The sequence below is a fragment of the Corvus brachyrhynchos genome, unplaced genomic scaffold (assembly GCF_000691975.1).
Source record: "Corvus brachyrhynchos isolate BGI_N302 unplaced genomic scaffold, ASM69197v1 scaffold202, whole genome shotgun sequence".
Taxonomy (NCBI): domain Eukaryota; kingdom Metazoa; phylum Chordata; class Aves; order Passeriformes; family Corvidae; genus Corvus; species Corvus brachyrhynchos.
In genome coordinates, this window is record NW_008238132.1 from 5,936,397 (window position 1) to 5,956,835 (window position 20,439).

Sequence of the window (20,439 nt, forward strand, 5' to 3'; positions counted from 1 at the left end):
CCCAGCCACGAGCTCTCGGACACGGTGCGGGCAGGTGAGCCCGGGCGAGCGGCCGGGGAGCGGGGAACGTGGGTTTGTTAAACCGCCCGGGACCCCCTCCCCGCTCCCTCAGGCACATTTGTGCCCCCCAACCTCCCTGTGAGGCGAACACCCACTCCCCACCCTTTCGTTCGCCTTCCCTCGGGCCCGTCCTCACATGGAAGCCGAGCCCACCCCCATCTCTCCGTGGACCCTGTGCTTTCTTTATTCCCCCCGCCTTGGTGCATGAGGTAGGTGTTTGCTTCCATATGGCTGGATCTGTGCACGCTCCCCTCCATCCCCCCCGCTCGGCGTTTGGTGAGGCAGAGCTGCCTCTCCCGTGGCACACTGGGGGAATGTGTGGGGAATTCTTGCTCGCACCTGTCCTCTTCTCCCTCTGGGGAATGTGCGTCTCTGTGCCACCCTTCCCTGACTGCTGAGGTTTGCGGTGGCAGTCAGCCCACCTTTGATTCAGCCGCGGGAGGCTTGCACACACAGTCCCAGGGTGGATACCTGCTGCTTCTGTCCTGCTGCTCGTGGGTGAACCCATCTGGCACGGAGAGGATGCAAGTCCGTATTTAACCACATTGAGACACTCATGTGCCTCTGAACATGTTATCTATCTGCACGCCATAAGTGGAGGCATGTCCATAGGAAGACCTTTGCTGTGCAGCTGCCCCAGGGAGCATGCTACTTTTCACAAATGCCACTTGTTCAGCGCTGGGCTTGACATTCCCCCTAGTGTCCTTACAGTCATGTAGCCACAAGTGCCAGCTCTGTGCAGTGGTATCTTCCAGGGCAAATGTGGAGAGAAATCCCTGTCTTCACAGGCGCTGTATGTACTTTACAGTGGGGGACACCATCATTACATAAATCTGCAGAGGTGACAGGCCTGACAACCCTGCAGGCAGGAGTGGTGAGGGGAGATGTATTCAGTATGTGTTAACTTGCCCTCACACCTTTCTTCCAACATGAAAAAGGTACACTTATTTCTCACCTAGGGAGGCAGACCCACCTCAAAGGGTCATACCAGTTTTCCTGGTCCTATTATCCCAGGTGATGGAACCTAATCCCTTCTTTACATGCTGTCACTAGGTAGGACAGTGTAAACCCGCCTTAAAAGAGTGTATTAGTGTATTGTCAAGGTCTTCAGTGTACGTCCTCCACATGCCCTTGTGTCCCCATTTGCCTGCTGGAGATAGTTGTGTTGTAGCAGCAGAGCAGGAGACATGTAGTCACTTGTTCTTGTCCCACAAAACAGCAGGTGCTGTACCTGCATGCAGACATGTGATAACATGAATTTAAATCCTCAGCTTCTGCTGCACATGAGGGCATTTATGCCTTCCTGTATGTGGAGACACATGCTGGCTGCTTATTGTCTCTATCCCAGAGTTAATGCCTCAGATGTGTGGTAGGTGTCATGTGTTATTGTTGTTTAGCTTTGTTACTTGATGGTGTTGCTGAGTGGATTTCACATTGGTCTGTGTGAGCACCTATATCATCATATCAATAAAAAAAATTATGAAGGAAGCTTGATGAATGAAACTACCATGAATGGATAGCATGAATTACCATACTAACCATTAGCTGACTCAGTAGCAGATGTGAAAGGGATAGGCATGGTAGGGGAACTGTATGTGGTTAGAAGAATGACTTTCAGCTTGTCATCCCAAGCAAAGCATTTTTTATCTCATTTCTTTTTTAAAGTTGAAGTCTAGCAGACATGCCGCAATACCAGATAAATAGTATGGAAATCCAGAAATTTGGCTTGTTTAGTTTGACCTAATATCGAACCAAACTGTTGGAAAACCAAATTATATGCTGAGGAGATTATACACTGGGGAGAAAATGGTTCGATTGGCAGAGATTGCATGTTAGTATTTGTGTATTGTGTAAGTATGTGCTGTACAGGCATGAGCTGTGTGTAGTATGTATAGGTAGCACCTGCTTGTTACATGCTTGCTTGTTCTACTGATTTTTCTAGGGAAAAAGTAGTCTTTATCTTCAAGCATTATGGTGCTTTTCTCAGAGTTTACATGGAAAACATTCAATATGAAATTGAACGTAGAATTGTGTTTTCATTCTCTTTTTGTTTGATATAAACAGCAGTGTAGATCAACGCATGTCTTGATCTTGTGACAACAGCAGCCCTTTTATCATTGCCTCTTTTTAGAAAAACACTGTGTTAATCTATGGTTGCTTTATGGTTTTGTTTGTAACAGCTTGTTGTAACTGTTTAATGGGAACTGCCTTGGGAGTTAAGTCGTTGTGTTGATGTATTTCCAAAAAAATCCATGTTTCTTTTCACTTGTTACATTACATAACTAAAATACATAAACAGAAGAGATGCTTGGCTTAAGGCCAGATTTCTGAAGCTCTTGGGGCAAACTCTTGATAGGAATTTTCTCTCCTCCTTCCTCTCCATAAATGCGCATAGTACAGAACTTTCTTGTACTACTTGGAATATATCCTTGAAATGAGTGACTTATAGTTTTGGATCTGATGTGCTGACATGTCTCTGAAGCCCTGAAACTTTGGATTTTGGGGTAGGGGTAGCCTTTCACTGTTTTTTTGGGTGGTGGAAGGGAGGAGGGGATTGCCAGTTTCACTGAAAATGAAGATACTCTTTGATGTAGAGAAGACTAGTGAGGGGGGTGGAGTTTAGACGTCTGAGGAGCAGGGAATTTCCAAAAAACTGAAACCATGTCTGCATCTTGACAGTGTTTTAGTACTAGAGACTGAAAATATTTTTTTGATTCAGAAAGTGATGGTCTACAGCTACTCTCAAATAAAACATTATCAAGCTTGTTTTCTAGATAGGTTCTGAGTGCTTTTTGTAGGTCTGAGGAAGAAAAAAAGTGTTCAACTGTAAGTTCTCTGTTCATGCATTTGTTTTTTTCCTGAAGTTAGAAGTCAGATTTTATATAGCAATTGATGCACTTACGAAAGGGACGTGACTTGTTTGCCTTTAACAGCTGGGATGGGATAGTTGGATTTTTCTAATTCTTACTGCAGTTACATTCTGTAAGAACTACAGAGGCTGAAGTGTACTTGTTACTTTCTGTTGCTGGGGCTTCTTATGCTTTTTCTTCTGTGACTTTTCTTTCCATTAAATACATCTTGCTTATAGAAAGGTGATAGAACATTTCTTCCTCAGTCTTTGAGAGTTCTGCTCAAGTGCTGAGTGACCTGGTCAGATGGAACTTTCAGGCAGTATCTCTGCACACAGAATGGAGTTTTCATGGCGTTCAGTACTGTTAGAAGAAAGTAAAACCTCCTTGTAAAGTGTCATGAGTTTAGTCAGACATTTTAAACCACATCAGTGTGGATGCAATGCAAAAACCATTTCAAAAATAATAAATGCTATTCTTATCACTTTTATTACAGGCTGGGTTATGCAGAAGGCAGTGGCATGGTAATCACATAGTTCTTAAGTAATAGCATGCAATTATATTCCTCCAAACCACTGGGAATGCTGGAAGCATGTTACTTTATGAAAGAGAAAGAAAAGGCCCCGAAGATGTAACCATGGCTGCCTACTGCATGACTTCAACCTCTTTGTGTAGGCTTTGATTGCGTTTCTGAAGGCAGATCCTCAGCACCTTTTCTGGTGAATACCTGCTTCATCCATTTCTATTAGGTGACTTAGGCACATGAGGAGGGATTACTTGCTGCTCCTGGTAGTGACCTGGCAGAGAAGAAAATAATTTCTTTAAATTACGTACTAGATTATTAGAAAATAATTACAAATTGAAGTATTTGATTGCCAGTTTGGACAGTATGAAATTTTGGAAGGAATATGATTTTATTTTTTGTGCAACAGAATTCTCTCTTTACAAAAGAGCTCCTACCTGCTGTTTTTACAAATTCTTTGAAGTGGACTGTGCTTGCCGGACAATGCTGTGTTGAAGACACCTTTGCCTGGCAGCGTCTTTGAAATAGTTGTTTCAGCTGTATAACTGGGGATTTGTTTTCAAGATGGTTGAAAAATCACAGTATCACTGTGAGTGTTGATTCTGGTTCAGGTGAAATGTGTTCCTTTCATTCCTCTTTGCTAATAAGAACAGCAACAGTAATATTTCTTGTTTCCCCCCCTTTTTTTTTTAAATTAGTTATGATGTGGATGGGGCTCAGACCAACCTTATCTTGTCAAAGATGTTGGTGCTCCTTGCAGAGGAGTTGAACCAGATGGCATTTAAAGGTTCCATCCAACCTAGACCATTCCATGATTCTATGTACATTAGATTGCCATAATCTATTCTCACTTATTTTCTCCACCTGCTTTATTAATGTAATCCGTCCTTCACTTCTGAGAGTTCTCCTAATTACAGCAGTAGATGTGCAGTTGGTTCCACCTGTTCTAAGTGCAGGTTGTACTGGGCAGGATGTCACACATACAGACTGGTTTGTTTGTGCTGCAGCACACTTTCATATATCAAATATGACCACCAAATGGACTCTTGTTTAGAATGTGATTGTTATTTGGCCACTAGAGAAAAAGATACTTGATATGCCCCTGTCCTTTTAAGAATTGTCTGATAATTACTTTGAATAATCCATCATTTTGAATTAACATTTTGATTAAATTATGGGGTTTTTTAGATGAGGCTGAGAGCCTTTCATTTTGCTTATTTAATCTAAACTCATATCAGTAAATAATGTCTTTTTAAGGCTAAAAAAAAGACTAGAACTCTGTTTCTTTTTCATGTTCAAAAGTCAGTCCCTTCCTACAGCCTTCTTGTGTTTATTTGAAGATTTCTAACCTTACTTACTGTTTTTTACATAAATAATATCTTAAGTGTATTAGGACGGGGAGAGAGAATAAATATGTTTGCTTATTATCACAAATGAATTAAATATTACCCTTCGTAAGGCTAAAAAATGTAGCTAAATCAATTTTATATTCTTTATTATGTATCCAGCAGTATATGTAACATTATTATGCCTTTAACAGTTTCTGACACCACCTGATCATGTGGTCTGTCTGGACATCTCTGTGCCAACATATTCTAGCTTCTGTTTTTTACTCATAAGCAATGCTTTGGGAAAGAGCTTTATCAAATGAAAGGAGTTCTTTTAGAAACATTGATGTGCGTAGCAACTTATAACTGCAGAATACCATTTAAACCCTCTTTGCCCTTTTTTCTTCCTGAAGCCTGGCGATATCCTTGCTTGTGGATCTTATAAACATCCACGCTATTGACTTCTATTGAAAAGAGTCACTTAGTTCTCTTGCTGTAAGAGGTGCTTTTGAAATTTACGTCTTTTGTCTGGAGATTTATGCCCCCATAGAAATGTAGCAAGTGACTTTGCAGGTGCTGTTAGATTCTCCTCAGCACAATATAAAGTGAATTGGCTCAGAGTGTCTTTGTTGCATGGAACAAATTACGAGTACACAATTGCCTGGTTACTGTTTCAGAATGCGGCTTGAGCAGATTAATGGCTTTCTACCACTGACTGTGTATGTGTCTTTCCCTGGTATTTGTTTTTTCTTTTTGACTTGCTTTGTAGAGAGGCTTCAAAACTAGTGCATGGGCTAAGAGGTAGGAGAGATGGGTGGCAGTTTTTTAAACGATTCTGCCTAGAATTGCCATGTTTGGACATGCTGTGCATGTAAATGAATAAAAGCTCAATGCTTTTTTAGAAATCTTGTCACTTTGTTCATCCTTGGCCAATCTACTTGGAAAAGACTGACTCGGAGCTCCAGAAGTGCTGTTATGGTAGTCAAGGTGCTACAGGTTTCCTTTCAAATGCTTCTAGATGAGCAGTTTTGAAGGTCTGCTCACCTGTGATTACCAGAAGGTGGAAGGTAGAAATATCCCTACATTATTTTTGAACCTCCTTTTAGTCGTTCCCTTTTTTGTCTTCAGCAAAAAAGACATCTTGATTTAGACATGTCTTAAACAGGAGAGATTGTATGAATCTTAACACAGTAACTATACATAGAGTTTTGAAAATGCTGAATACTTTTGTTAGGGGAAGAGGCTGGGGCAGAATCAGCTATGACAAAGTAGAATGGTTATTTGTCCAATAGAGCTGTGGCTTGGAAGAGGAAAGGGGCAAATGCCAATGCAATATACGTTTGAACAAGAAAATAGATAAAAAGAAGATAATATTAAAGGCAGAAGTGTCATAGAGAGGGAAAATTTATGAACTATTGAATGAAAAGATATGAAGTCAAAGAAGGGAGATGAGTGTAATGGTTTGTGATAATTCCCTGAAATCTGTAAAACTGAGGAAAAATGCCACTTAGGTGAATAATGATTAGAATTGTGTGAATAGAGAATTAGATAAACATGGAGAAAATTATTTGGCTCCAAGATACATGACATTTATAGACTTTACGCTACAAATAATAGTTTCAAATTCATGCTATAAACATTAACTGTTGAATTTAAGTTTGGGAAGCCTAGCATCCATTTGCTTGCAGAAGGAAAACCCAGTGATTTTGCTGCTTGCAGAGTTACAAGATCAGCCAAGATGGAGAGACTGGTGTTTTGTGTATTAGAATAACCATTCTAGGAAGGATGAGTAACTTCTCCAGGCCATAGGCTGACTGCTCATCATTCTGCCTGCTGTGTTCTTGCTGACTGTTAGTAAGCATTTCCTAGGTTTGTGAACATTGCCAAGCTGGTTAGATTGCTAATTCACAGTTAAAATCAATATGATTTAAATAATTGAAATGGTACTTCTTAAACCAGAGATATCCTAAACTTGTTCTGTTGAGACCAGAATTATGGAAAGTGTACCCATTTATTATTCTCTGATGTGTAAAACTGAAAGAGGCAGAAATGTTATCCCTCTGTTCAGCGAGTGGATCACTGTCAAAACTGGAAATGGGTGTTATGTTTCCTGACTTCTGACTGTTCTCTGCTGACCATGTTGTGCAAGGTATTATACACATATCAGAGTAGTTCTTTGGAATGGTACTGAGGAGTTAAGCTTCTGGAGGAATAATTCCTTTCTTCTAAGTTTGCACATAGATGTGTCTTTGTGGGGGGAGTTCATTTATGAAATTCTGACGCTTTCTCCCCAGCATCTTTCTCGAAGTGTGTCTTGCTGGCCAGCTTTTTATTCTTTTTTCCTTGTATGGTGCAGAACACCCTAATGCCTGTAAACCTCCTAACCATTTAAAAATAGAAATAACAATAACAGTCTTTTGTCCTCCTATCCGAGTCTGTAGGAGGAATATTCTTAAAGGAAAAAACAAAGTCAAAACTTGTGAGACGATCTTGGCAGAGCCAAGTGGGGGTTAGTTTTGCACTTAATTTGGAGCCTGAGGTTCGCACTTGCTTTTGAAGCTACATGAAGTGTTTCATGTTCAGCTGAGCTTGTGTGAATTTAGTTAAAAGCTAACTGATAATTTCATGATGATTATGTGAGGTAGTTCTTCCAGGAATAGTTAGAGAAATTACTGGAAGTAGCTGGAGGTTTTGAATATCAGAATAGAATTCTTGGTCTTTATGAGAAGCAGAACAAGGGCAAAACAGCTGAACACCATGTTAGCAGTGACCTGTGCTGCTGAATGGATAAGGTTTTTATGTTGATTTTCTGTAGCTGGGTGATTTTATTCCTTGGTGTGAAGTGTGGTAATTGTAATATTTTTATTTCCTTTCAGGACCGTGGTGCTTTAAAATATTAGATTAGTAACCGATTTAATTTCTAGGTTTTTGTTTTAATTATATAAACTATGTGTTTTCTACTATTACAGCCTGACAAATACTTGTTTCTGGTAGGAGGTGACATTGCTGGAGCAGCTGGCACTAATATCTGTGTGGAGGATTTAAGGCAAATAATTTTTTGAATTAAATAAAATTCAGCAAAGTACATCTTGGAAGTATATTTAAACATAGCATGTGACTTGATTTCTTTATACTGTTAAGAGTATTAGAATGCTACAATAATACTGACTTATATTCTAAAGCAGTATGTCTCAAAAGTAGCAAAGGGACTGCAAATGACAATTTCACTTCAATTTATCGTGTATATACAGATGCAAAGTTTTTTTAGCATCTAAAGTCTGCATCTTTGTGCTATTTTCAGTGACACCTGTTCTTTGTAGCATTACGTTAGACAGGCAAAAAGTAAAAATGAAAAATAAATGGGGGAAAAAGCCCTCCACATTTAATGGTGAAGAGAAAAGCATGAGTAAGAAGTTGGATCTGTCGTTTGGTGAACAGAAAGGAACAGGTTCATAATCACTGAAACTGATGGAGAAGTTTTGTAAAATGGGCAAGAAATGGGGTAGGAAAAGAAAATTGAATCAGAGGTTAAGCCAAGGAAAGAAGTAGAGCAAAATACACCCTTGGATAACCTTTACAGAGATAAGGCAGGATACCAGAAATGCAAGTGCAGTAGTTTATGTATAGTAAAAACAGATTTTAAAGATAGTGAAATTGTTATCATGGTAAGCAAAGCTTTTATTATTAAAATGACTTTTTTTACTGCTTGAACTTTTAACCATTTAAAAATTTAATGACAGGAGAAGTAGGGATTATTGGATTATGGACAGGTTGTACCATTGCTGCTGTTATATTACTGTATTTTGAGAATTGCGAGGCTTAGCTGAATTCATGCAATTCAGTCTTTTTAAGGCAGGGCAAGTGTACTAACAACAAAGCTGTCTGTCTATTCAGTGGGGGAGGAAGAAGAACATAGTGTCATTCACATGTTATATAATTAAAAAATGCAGACAGTTACGAAGATTTCTGGAATGGGTGTCTGGTCAAAGCTGAAAGAAGCTTTCTCAGCAGTTGGAGCAGGACAAGGATGCCCTGGTTACTAAATACAGCTGTGATTGATCAAGGGGAACAACTTAGCCCAGGGTTTCCCATGCTCATTTTATGTTGTGTTGCTAGGGCTTCTTATTTGCTTGTTTTGTTGTTGTTTTTTGAGTTCATCCTGGTTCAAGAAAACTGTCCTTTTGCACTCCACTTTGTACAGTGTTGTTTCCCTGCTCAGTAAGTTTTGCCTGTGATCCCCTTTCCAAGGTCTGAATTCTAGTCTGGCTGAATGCCTACTCCTTGCTTGTGTTCCACTTAGCAGCCATTCAGATTGCCTTGTGTTACTGACTTGGTTTTTTCCTCACACATGTCCTGTCACTTACAAGGTTTGCTAGACATGGTATTTTATTTCCCCCTGTTTACTAGTGTGTTTGAAGGAAGATGTACCAAGAATATCCTTGTGCCATCCATTTCAAATGTTTCCGTACTTTGTTTTATTTTGAGACCCATCAGTACCAGCTCCTTCTAGTTTCTGTACAGCATCATGACGATGTAGTTTCTTAGTCACAGTATGCAGAAATTAAGACTGATTTACTGAATTGTAGCTGTGTTATAATGGATTTTTCCATTCACTAGCTGAACTTTTCAAATTGGATGGGAAACGATTATGTTAATTTGGTAATGCGTAGTTTTGTATGTTATTTTTCTGAGATTTTATTTGGGGGGGACAAAAGAGGCTGCAGAGTCTAAAATTGTTTTTCATTAAAATGGCAAGTTTCTTTTCCATCTTTAGAACTGCTCTCTCTTTTTTTTTTTCCTGTGTGCTGTCTCAAATTCACCATAAAGAATGAAGATAATCTGGCAGACTCTCCACAAAAAATCTTTCATGCAAGTGGTGTGGATCTTATGATTTGAAAAAAAATATGAATTAATTAAAAATAACCAGTAATTTCAATTTGCTAACATTCTTGTAAGGGAATTTAGAGATAAGACAGGCACTATCATGGTGTAGACCATGAGACACTTTTGTATCATGGTACTGCAGCTATTACTGCGCTGCTGAAGTGTGCGGTGCGTAACTTTGACATTCAGCCAACCAGTCAGGAACTTCTAAGGGTAGAGAAAGTAATCTTTTGAATTTCTTGTAATTTGAAAGCCTTTTATGTAATTATATTGATTGTTACTGTAATGTGTTTAAGAGCTTAAGTCTTTAAGTCATTAATACAATGACTTTAAGATTTCTACTTTAGTTGTTCCTACCATAGATCTTGTTCTATGTTTCCATTAAAAAACTACTGTGCGAACTTTGCTCAGTGAGTTATTTCATTGTTCTATAATGATGCAGGTTATCCCTGGTTGTATAGATTGGAAAAACTGAGCAGGAGGAATTCTGAATGGCTTAATCCAGATCTCAGAATAGATCAAAGACAAAACTGTGAAAGGAATCCAACTTTGGTTCTTTGGTATTTTTTTTCTGGGGGGGGGGAGAGGGGGAGAGGTGGTTTTTTTGGGTTTTTTTTTGGTTTTTTTTTTTGCCTTTTTTTTTTTTTTGGTGGTTTTTTTTTTGGTTTTTTGGTTTTTTTTAGATGTCAATGTATGATATCTTGAAGTATGGATGTTGAGGCATTTGAATTAGTTTTGTTCTGGAAGATGTTGGCATAGGAGTAAAGACTTAAAGCATCCATTAAGGTCCTGGGAGTGGTTTTAAATGTATTAACACAATGCAGAAACTCACTTTATAGTAGCATCTGGCACAGACACACAGGTACAACTCAGAAATAGTCTCTAAAAGCATATCACTATAGATTTGCAATCAGTTAAGAATCAGTAATATGAAATAGTAGTAACTCTACACAATAAAAAAAAAAAATCAGTATTTTGGCAAGAAGTGCTGTAGTTCTGCCAGTTTTCCTATCTTTGTACATTTGGCTTCCTAGAGAACTGAAAAGGTTATTTTTGGCCTAGTGCCCTGGGCTAAAAATGGCTTCTGGAATCTCATAGCTCCGTTTGGTGTTGAGCAGTTCTGTGCAGTAGTAGCATAACTGCAGTAATTGGTAGTCTCACTGAAGTGTTTTAGTTATGCACTTAAATGTTAAGCTGTGGGAGATGTGGCTCTGTGATCCCTCTAGCATCCAGTTTATCAGAAAAATTTGAGCCATGTTTGTCTATGAAGCAGTGGTAGCCTGAAGAAAAAGAGGCTTTTCTACAAGTACTTGTTAAAGGGAAGTAAGAGACAGTGTAAGGTTTAGCCTCTACAGGGAAAGGCTCTAAAACGAAGAAATAAATCATGATACTGCTGTGGGAACAGTGAAACACAAGCACTGCAGTTGAAACTGTACATGTAAGCAATAGAATGAGTCTGTGAAGTTTCCTTATGTTTCTATCCAGTGTTGCAGGGTTTACCTTTAAAAGGGAAGAAAGCCACCCCAACCCTAACAGTGCCCTCCCACAAGAAACAAATGTACCAGTTACTAGATGTGAGTGTGTGCTTATTATAAATGTAAGTTTCAGAATTATTTCTAAATAGTTTGGATGGAGTTTCAAACCAGGAGTTTGAAATAGTCAGGAGAACAGTGAACAGGCTAGTTAAATCTGAGAAATCTTACAACCAATAAAAGGTCTGAAAACTTGCAAAAAAGGCTGGAGGTTGTTTCCCTCTATGCACCTCACAAATCTTTTAGCTTTTTCCCCATTTTTTTGTATTGGACTAAAAAAGAATAATGCATGGTGCTGCAAGAAAGTAAAGTGTTCAGGAACAGAATTCATAAAAAAATTTTTTTTTTTTGGTAATGTCAACATGGACAAATTCTGCATGAGAATTAAGAGTTTTTCTAGACATAGCTTGTGAATATCCATAGAACCCTCATTTTAAAATCATCCAAGAAATCAGTATTGGGGTTTTGTGTTCTAACTTTGCAGTGTAAGGCTTTGTTAACACAGTAATCTGGAATTTTGGCCAAAATAAAATGAGTTCTGATCAAATTTGTGATCACACAAATTTGAGATGACCAGTCTAGTGAAGAAAAAACCCAGCCAGTCTAGTGGCTCTTTAAAGACAGTTATCACACTTATTTATTGGTGCTACGGCTCTAAAATGAAGAAATAAATTATGGTATTGGTATAGGGGTAGTGAAGCACGAGCATCTCGGAGAACTATCTACCTCCAAAATTACAGTTTCTAAAATACAAATCCTCATGTTCTAAACAATTTATGGAAAAGAATAAATCCAGATCAGCTATTGTAGAATACCTGCTCTCAGTCTGCAGAAAGCTTGAATTTTGCTTACTGGACTAAGCAGAAACCTTGCCAGTTTTCCTAAATACAGATGTCCCTGTAAAACAGAATCTTCTGTTTTGTGTTTTGATGACTATGTAATACATGCTGGTTACATTTCTTGCTTGTATCTTCTAGCCAAATAGTTTTATAGAATGTTTGCTATTTTTAAAAGTTATTTTTGAGAAGGTACTTATTGAAGATAAATCACATTCTTGGTTAACAGTATTTGTTAGTGTATGTCTAAAATTTTTTCTTCCTTATCTCTAACAAAACCATCTTGTTTTTCAATGTTCTCATCATAAAAATAAAAATATTTACAGTCCGGAGCTATTCTTCTGCTTGTAATTGATTCAGCTCAGAAAAAAGCAGGTATTGCTTGTGCATGGTCTTAGTGCATTTACATTATGCCATTGTGTGTGTTAAATATATTGAGTGTATTATATATAAAAAAATAATTTCACCTGCTCCACTTTATGCATGGTACAGTTCTACTTTTTCATATGTTTCTAAACCCTTCCTTGGTGCATGAAATAGTGATAGCCCGAAGATAACCCAATCAATATGCATGAACAAACATGACATAGAGAGAAATATGTTACTTTATTAGTAATTATTATGGTTATTAATTAAGGTTATGTGAGCATAACAACTTTATTTTTCCTGTGGAATGGTGTAAATAAATCATTGGGAAGCAGTTTTGCAAAAAAGAAAATGGTAGAGGGTAGTAAACTGCCAGGGTTTTTTCCTTTATTAACAGAAACTGCTTGCTTTTAGAGGAATTTCTGTAATACTCAAAGAATATTTAGTCAGTCCTGTTGTTCTTTACCAGGTGTCTCACCTTACTTTGTGCTGCTGTTTACATTCTGATGCTTGTGGACTGTACTTGTTGAAGCATGTTGAAGCAATTGATTTGTCTTAATAAAAGAGACTTTTATGTTGATACAGTTTGTCCCTCTGCCTAATGCTGGCCATCAATTTCTTTGGCTGAGTCTGTGTATCGAGATCATAAATTTATGGCTCATATGTACTGTCTCAATTTTAAAGTATGCTAGTGATAATACTATGATTGATTATGTATTTCCTTTGGAAGCAAATAAAAGAGATGACACAGTTATTTTGTATTTTAGCTTCAACTTCTGGGCATTTATTCTTTTTTCTTCACTAGATCAGCTAACCCACTGTAGTAGACATTTACTCTTCTGCAGTTGTTTATACATTATTTTTTACCTTTGTATTTAATAAACTAAGATATTTGATTAATGAGGGATAATTCCAGTTACAGTGATTTAGGATGCCACTGCAGTTGTCCATCTAGATTCCTGCAAAAAAAAACCTAAATGGTGATGATGGTGGATTTAAACTACTAGGACAGGCTTGGAATTGTGGTGTTGATGAGCTGGCACATGATTTTACCTGCTGTGCCTGTTCTTGGAGAGGAAACCACTATCAGAGGAGAGGGGGACAGAGTTGAGGCTGCTACTGTCTTACATTGCTGTACTGAATGTTGCAAGGGCTTGTGAGACAGTCCTAAACAGATGAACCTTTGGTGTTCTGCTTTGAGATATGATTTCAGATCCCAAATCTTGCAATTTTGTGAAACCTTCCAGGTTTTTGGGTGCTTTAACAGTTTTATTGTCTTTTACTTCATTATTGACAACTGGACATGGCAATTTGTGAGTTGCTTTGTAAATACCTTCCCTGGGGTAATGTGTGTTAATGCACCCAACTTTCATTTTAGTAATTTGCATCTTAGACTTGGTGGGAGCTCATGATTGCCATTGTTCCAAGCTTATGCTATCACAAGACTGTGGTTCTATGATTGCATTCTTCCATGTTGTATTTTCAAGTTTTTGTGTGACAGAGTTAAATATGACCTTGACTGTGTCTATCTATGTGCTCCAGGTCCCCATGTATCTATAACTTGGCCTTGCTGTTACTTACACCATTACCATCAATCACCTGCAGATTTTATCAGCAATAGCTTTGTATTCTAGAGAGGAAAGTCTTGAAAATCCTGACTGATGTTGGGTTGTCAAGAAATAAAACCAATTTCATCTATGAGACCTTAATGACTTCCTTGAGGGTATTGTTCAGTTTCTCTGAGTAGATGTTGGATTAACACTCTACAGCCACATCAAAATGACTGATGTTCTGGTGTGAGCAAATAAAAAAAGCTCTTCTAGTAGATGGTATATTCATATCAGGTTGTAGAATATGATTTGTTTCAATAGTGTACAAATCCTAGTTTATGACCATGTCCTTTTAAAAATATCAAAGTGAACTTTTGTCCTTGCAATAATTTTTCACTTGCATCTCCTTTTGTGTTTTGCTATATGAATTAGGAACATAAAAACGAAGGTTCTGTTAATCTTGAGGAAGGTTTTAAATCAAATACAGGTAAAATTGCTCTATAACGAAGAATTCCTCCCTGAGTATCTGTACTAGAATGGATTGCTTGACAATTCCATTTATAGAAACAGGATGTTTTGGTTTTATGAATGCGGATTTCTTGGGAACTCATTTTGAGAAAGTGTTTGTCTGCCTCCACCCTTGGTGGAATGCAGATGACATCAGAATTTTTTATGTACTGGTGCTATGGATACAAAAAGACCAGCTTTAGAAGTGTCAGTGACATAAAAGGAATTGCATTCTAAGCAATCTTACTAATTAAGGTGAATTGGTGGTACAGATGTCCAGGTGATCAAATCTAAGGCAGTAAAGATAGAATACTAGGTGGTTTGGATTTTTACCTATACGATTTAAAATACTATGAATAATTGTAGTATAGGTTCCAGGTAATTTTGTGATCTAAAACAACCCTTCAACTGCCTTTCTTGTATGGCAAAGCTTGTTTTGGATCTCTTACATGTGTTTTTCTCTCACTTGTGATAATTTTGGTTCCACTGACATTTGAGTTGTCCCTTTAAAAACTTTTGCTTAGGATCTAATTACAACTTCACAAAAACAGCTTCTTTAAGAGAATATTTGTTTGTAAACAAAACAGTAGGTATCAGTTAAAATATGCAGTTAATAAAAACTTTATTCTAACTTTGTATCTAAATTTTATAGGATCACAGGATAACTATGAAGGGACCTAAGATGCTAATGAAGAGACCCCTGTAGGTTGTCTAGTCCAACCACCACTGCAAAGCTGGGTCAAGTCTAAACCTGTTCAATCTGTTCTTGTCAGCTGAAGCATATTTGATTTAGCTGAGGCATTCCCAAGTATCTTGAAGTCCCAGGTATTCCTTCTGTTATGAATTCCCAGGATTTTTGTGGTGAAAGAATACCCAAGGTGATTAGATTTGATTTATAACCTTGCTTTGCAGCTGTGCAAAATACACTATTCAGACACCTTTTGTTTGCTGACATATGTATCCACGGACCTACTTGTAGAGTTTTGCTCCAGTTGTGTATTGGCATAAATTCTGACAAATTTTGCATCTATATTACCAAGTGCAGAGTCTCATTGTTAGTCTCTAAAGGAAATACTGAAGAGAGGACCTAGGTTAATGCATTTTGGAAATGCTTTTACAATGCTTTAAAGAGAATGTGATGTGTTCTTAGTTTTAAATCCTATTCTGTGTACACTGGGGTTTCTCCATCAGAAAGATGGTCGTGAGGAGCTTGTAGCACTCAAGAGGGGAGTTCTCAGTAAAAATACTCAGACACACAGACTTGCTTGTATTGAGATAGTGTGTGGTGGTTTTTTCCTTTAAGTTCTGATGTCAGCTCTGGAATGCCTGTGTGTAAAATTACTAAACTGTTTGAAGTTGGATGGCAGTAAATTTTACTTATTTGTGCTGGGTTAAGCCCAGTAGGCAGCCAAGCTCCACACAGCTGTTCACTCACTCCCCCACAGTGGAGTTGAGAAATGAATCAGAAGGGTTAAAAGTGTGGGTTGAGATAGCGAATTTAATAGGTAAAGAAAAAGCTGCACATGCAAGCAAAGCAAAATAAGTTGTGGGTGGGTTTGTTTGTTTTGAAAATTTGGTATGCAAATTCAGGTAGCATGAAACGTAGGCATGAGTGAAGTTAGTGGCAAAATCCCTTCTGACTGATGTATGTGGGTCTTTCCCTGTTCTAATGTTCTAAAACAAATGATACTTCGGACTAGGTTATAGCAGTATTAGGAAGCTTACCCGTCTTCTTTTATTGGCATAACTTCAGCACGGGCTTGCTTATTCAACCGACTTTTCTGGGCAAGGTCTCCTGTTGTGCTGCTGTACTTCGCCTGCTCTCAGCATCTGAGTTTAGTTGGTTCAGAAGGAGTTTATCTGTGTCACTGTGACTGTAATAGTCTGTAAATAATGTGACTATAATGCAGTTATAGCTGTTGGAAGAGGGTTACTCTTACTCACTAGATAGTGTGTATGGTCTTGCATGTTATGCCTTGGTTTTCATTCTTTCTGACTGTCTTCGGGAATCTGCATCAGCAGGCATGTAAACAGTAAAATATTAGGAGAATTTGTTCTTACGTTCCAATATCTGAGTGTTAGAAAATTATTTCTGATATTTATGTAGCTGCCAATATATTTTCATTGTATTCAGTGTGTCTACTATATTACTTCAATAAACATGGTTTTAAGATGTGAAAGGTCTCTCCTGCCACCCAGATGGAGAAATAGAATTTGTGATACTTGACAAATACCTGTTTTTCTTAGGTCTCTTCTCTTTGGTTTCTTCTCTCTAGTTTCTTTAACAAATCACCAGAAACTGTAGCTGTTAAAAGGAACCTGTTTTCTGTATTTAATCAGATGAAAATCTGCAGGAGAACTCATCTGTGGCAAGATGATACGAGATTACTTTCATGATTCAGCCATGTATTAGTGTGTAATGAAATACACTGAAGACTGTGCTATTCAGCGTCACTATCATTATGTTGGGTTTTGTTGTTTGGTTTTTTTGAGTTTTTTTGTGCAATATTTTCTTGAAGAACAGTAACATTTAATCAAATGATGTCTTAAAATGTTACTCTCGCAAAACTCTCTTCCATTAATTAACCTTTCTATTTTGTAATGTGGTTACCAATATGTTTCTTCCTCATAAAACATTAATGCAGCATTTAACAGTACTGATGAGGTTTTTTATTTATTCACATAAGAACCATCAAGGGCTATAAACCTTCAGAATAGTAGATTTCAACTAGTGAGAATTTTCATGTTATAACTGGAGAAGTTGGTGAGGAATGGAGCAGGCAGCAGGTGTATTGGGAAGTGACAAATTTCTAAATAAGGTTTAAATAGTGTTAGCCCTCTGAATGCCTTCTTTTTTGTTTGGTTGGTTATTGTTTGGGTTTTTGTGCTTCTGTTAGTCTTTATAGATGAAGGTAAAGAAACAAGGAGTAACTATTAGGCAAAATAGTAGCAAAAAGAGTTATGGTTTTACTGTCTTAGGTGCACTGAATGGTTTTGAACTTGAGTATGATTAAATCTGTAACTGTCTCTTGTATTGTTCTCATAAATGTAGTAAGCTGTAAGTTTTAAAGAAAAAGGAAGTACAGTGAGTATAATAATTGAGCTTATATCATGCTATGCTGTACTTACACAGTTCAATAGCATGTACATATTTTCTTTGGGTGATTGCTCTGTGTTCCTCAATTTTGATTTAAAATGTTAGTTGGTGTACCTGGGAGTAAATTAACTGAAGAAAGTCAGTTAAATATAATACTGTCTGATTGTTTCATCTAAAAATTTTTTAGGGACTTTCCACTGGATTTCTACTGTGGTCAAAGGTAATTTTTTTAGACTGCAGCTTCTTTTGTTGTAGTTAAAGAGGCTTTGACTTTTGGTCTCATGAAACTAGTAGGTAAACACTGAGCTACCTTTACACTTTTAGCCATTTTCATGCAGTTTGCTAGTTTGGAGCAAAATTTGTAAGTTATGTGGCATGAATCTATTGTTTTGCACAATGTTTTAGTAACTAACTTGGAATGGCAGGATGAATAGAGCTGTGCTGTATATGAGAGTAAAATGGCAATATTGAGTCTTAGGAGACTTGCTGGAAATATTTTTCTCCCCTCTTTTGCTTTAACCTCATTTTACAGTGATGAAAACAGTTTGTTCAAAGAAGAGTTGAGTCTTGATGCAAATGCTGTCTGGCCTCCCTCTGATGTCAGGGAAAATTGAGGGGAACAGAAGATTGAGCCCACCTTCTATTTTTGCAGAAAAACAAAATCTGAAGTGCAACAGCTTCAAAAGGACATCCTCTAAGAACATTGCTTTCCTTTTTAGTAGTGCAAGAAAGTGGATCTGTAATTCAGAGTGTTTTTTTAGTAATGTTTCTGAAAATGAATGTGTGATTAATTTCCTTATTTCATCAGTTTATCATTTTTCATCATTTATTTTCAATGGCCTATGTTACTTGCAAGGGAAACTTGAAAAAAAACAGTTTTAAGTATCAGCTCCTAAGAGAAGGACACTGCATTGCACACTTAAGTTTCTTAATTTTGATTGAATCTATTAATTTATGACTGTATGGGAAAATAATTTGCTGGTTTTATGTACTTTATTTGTGTGGACGATGATCTGTTATTTCCTACCTAGAATCTTGCTTCTAGTGTATAAGACAAATATGAACTAATTCAAGTTAACAAGGTAAATATAAATAGTCTTATGTGGGAAGCCATGGTCCCAGTATCTCTCTGACCAATAATTTACAATATTACATACTACTAGTATATGGCAAGAGTAATTGTGTAACCATATTTACCTAAGTGTTATTTTTAATTTCAGAATAAATAAATTGGTTTATGCTTGATGTTTTATTATAGTGAAACCTTACTTTTCAAGGCTAGTTGAGTCAAAATTTATGAAGGTTACCAGATGCCCATTTGGTGAGACCATTGTATGTACTTCATGTCTGCTTGTAAGACTTTGCGGAAAATTTAATTTATAGATCCCTGAGACTTTCTATCCTTTGATTTCTGAGTGTGAATATATGCTTAATCAAGTATAGGCCTCTCTAAGCCTTGGTAGGGTAGGTAAGATACCTTGGTTGGTACCTTTTCTGCCAGGTTAAGCCAGGAGAATGTATTTCCTTAAAGACTGTTTCCTAGGGTAACTATTCACATAAAGACACAACTGTTTAGAGTTTCATAAGTATATGCAGGCAAAATATTTCAGATCATACTGGCTATTGAAATGACTGCTAACCAGAGTTTTGTATAATGCAGTTTGTCAAGCAAGGATTTTTGAATGAAGTGCCTCAGTCTTTGTGCATTGTGTTCTCTCATTTGCAGGTGTGTGCAAGCACAGGTTCATACACATGTGGGACATGATGTAAGCATATACACACTTCAGGCATATGGACTGAAAATTTGGGCTTTCCTTTTCTTGTAGCTGGGAGAAAAAACCACATTTTTATGTCCGTAATTTAAAAATTAGAGGTTATTAGTGTAATCATTGGAGCTTTTCAAGATCAGTTTTAAGTTTTTGTGATTTATGCAAAATTTATTCAAAGAAATTGTATATATTTCATTCTGGTTTTGGTTGCTACTCAGAAAATAACACACTATGTTATTTTTACACTAATTTCTTCATATCTAAACACTTTAATGTGTTTAGGTAATAATGTAGCATTAGCTGTTTCATTATGTAACTATATGATGTAGTATAGTAATCTTATGTAAAGGATGCAGCTGATAACTGGTTTAAAATCCCTATTCTGTTTTTACAGGTAAAGTAAGTAGCAGAAGAGTGTTAGCACCTCATAATTCTAGCCTACTCTTTTTAATTTTGTTTGTGTCCTTGTGCAGTTGTTTTTCTAAGTATTTCTGGCTACAGTTTAGCAAGAAAAAAAAATATTTTACCCTTCTCTTTACTCATGATTTTATGATATCTGTGGGTATGTGCATGTAAGTTTTAATTGTTATTTCCAAGATTGGTGAGGGTGTGAGAAGGGTAATGCAATGCTGATACAGCCATGTCCCTAACTATGGTGGCAGTAAATGCTTAAAGTCTCTTTAGACAGTCCTGATGCTTTGGAGCTGCAGAAATGGGGACCGCAGTAACAGCCAGGGTATCCCTGTGGCTTTGTCAAATCAAGATGTATGATGTATGTAGACTTGAAAGAATAGATTAAGGTAGGAAAAGCATTTAACAATCCTATCAGCTATGTAACATTCAAGTGTGTGTAAAAATTCACTCAGGTGTTACTTAAAATTTCTTGCTGAAACAAAGGTATGGAAAACCTTTCTCTTTGAACTTGTGTTGCTGAAAATTCCATTTTACAGAGACTTTCTATAAATGTTTTTGATCTGTTGGAATTGGAGATGGAAGGGTTCTTGTACTGATTTTTCACTTCGGACAGTTTCTCTAGAACAGTGGTTTCCACATTGAAAAACATTGATTACATAAAAGCTTGAAAGTGGTATCCCATTAAAACTATTTGCAGAACCCTTGACATGAAAAATGAGGATTT

General features: G+C 37.2%; 1 protein-coding gene across 1 annotated transcript in view; it reads left to right on the plus strand.

Moving 5' to 3' along the window:
- LRCH1 (leucine rich repeats and calponin homology domain containing 1) overlaps positions 1 to 20,439 on the plus strand; it is a 119,286-nt gene that overhangs the window by 929 nt on the left and 97,918 nt on the right. Inside the window, exon 2 of the mRNA XM_017733662.1 lies at positions 6 to 34. Coding sequence (XP_017589151.1) covers positions 6 to 34 — 29 coding nt within the window. The remainder of the gene's footprint in view (positions 1 to 5; positions 35 to 20,439) is intronic.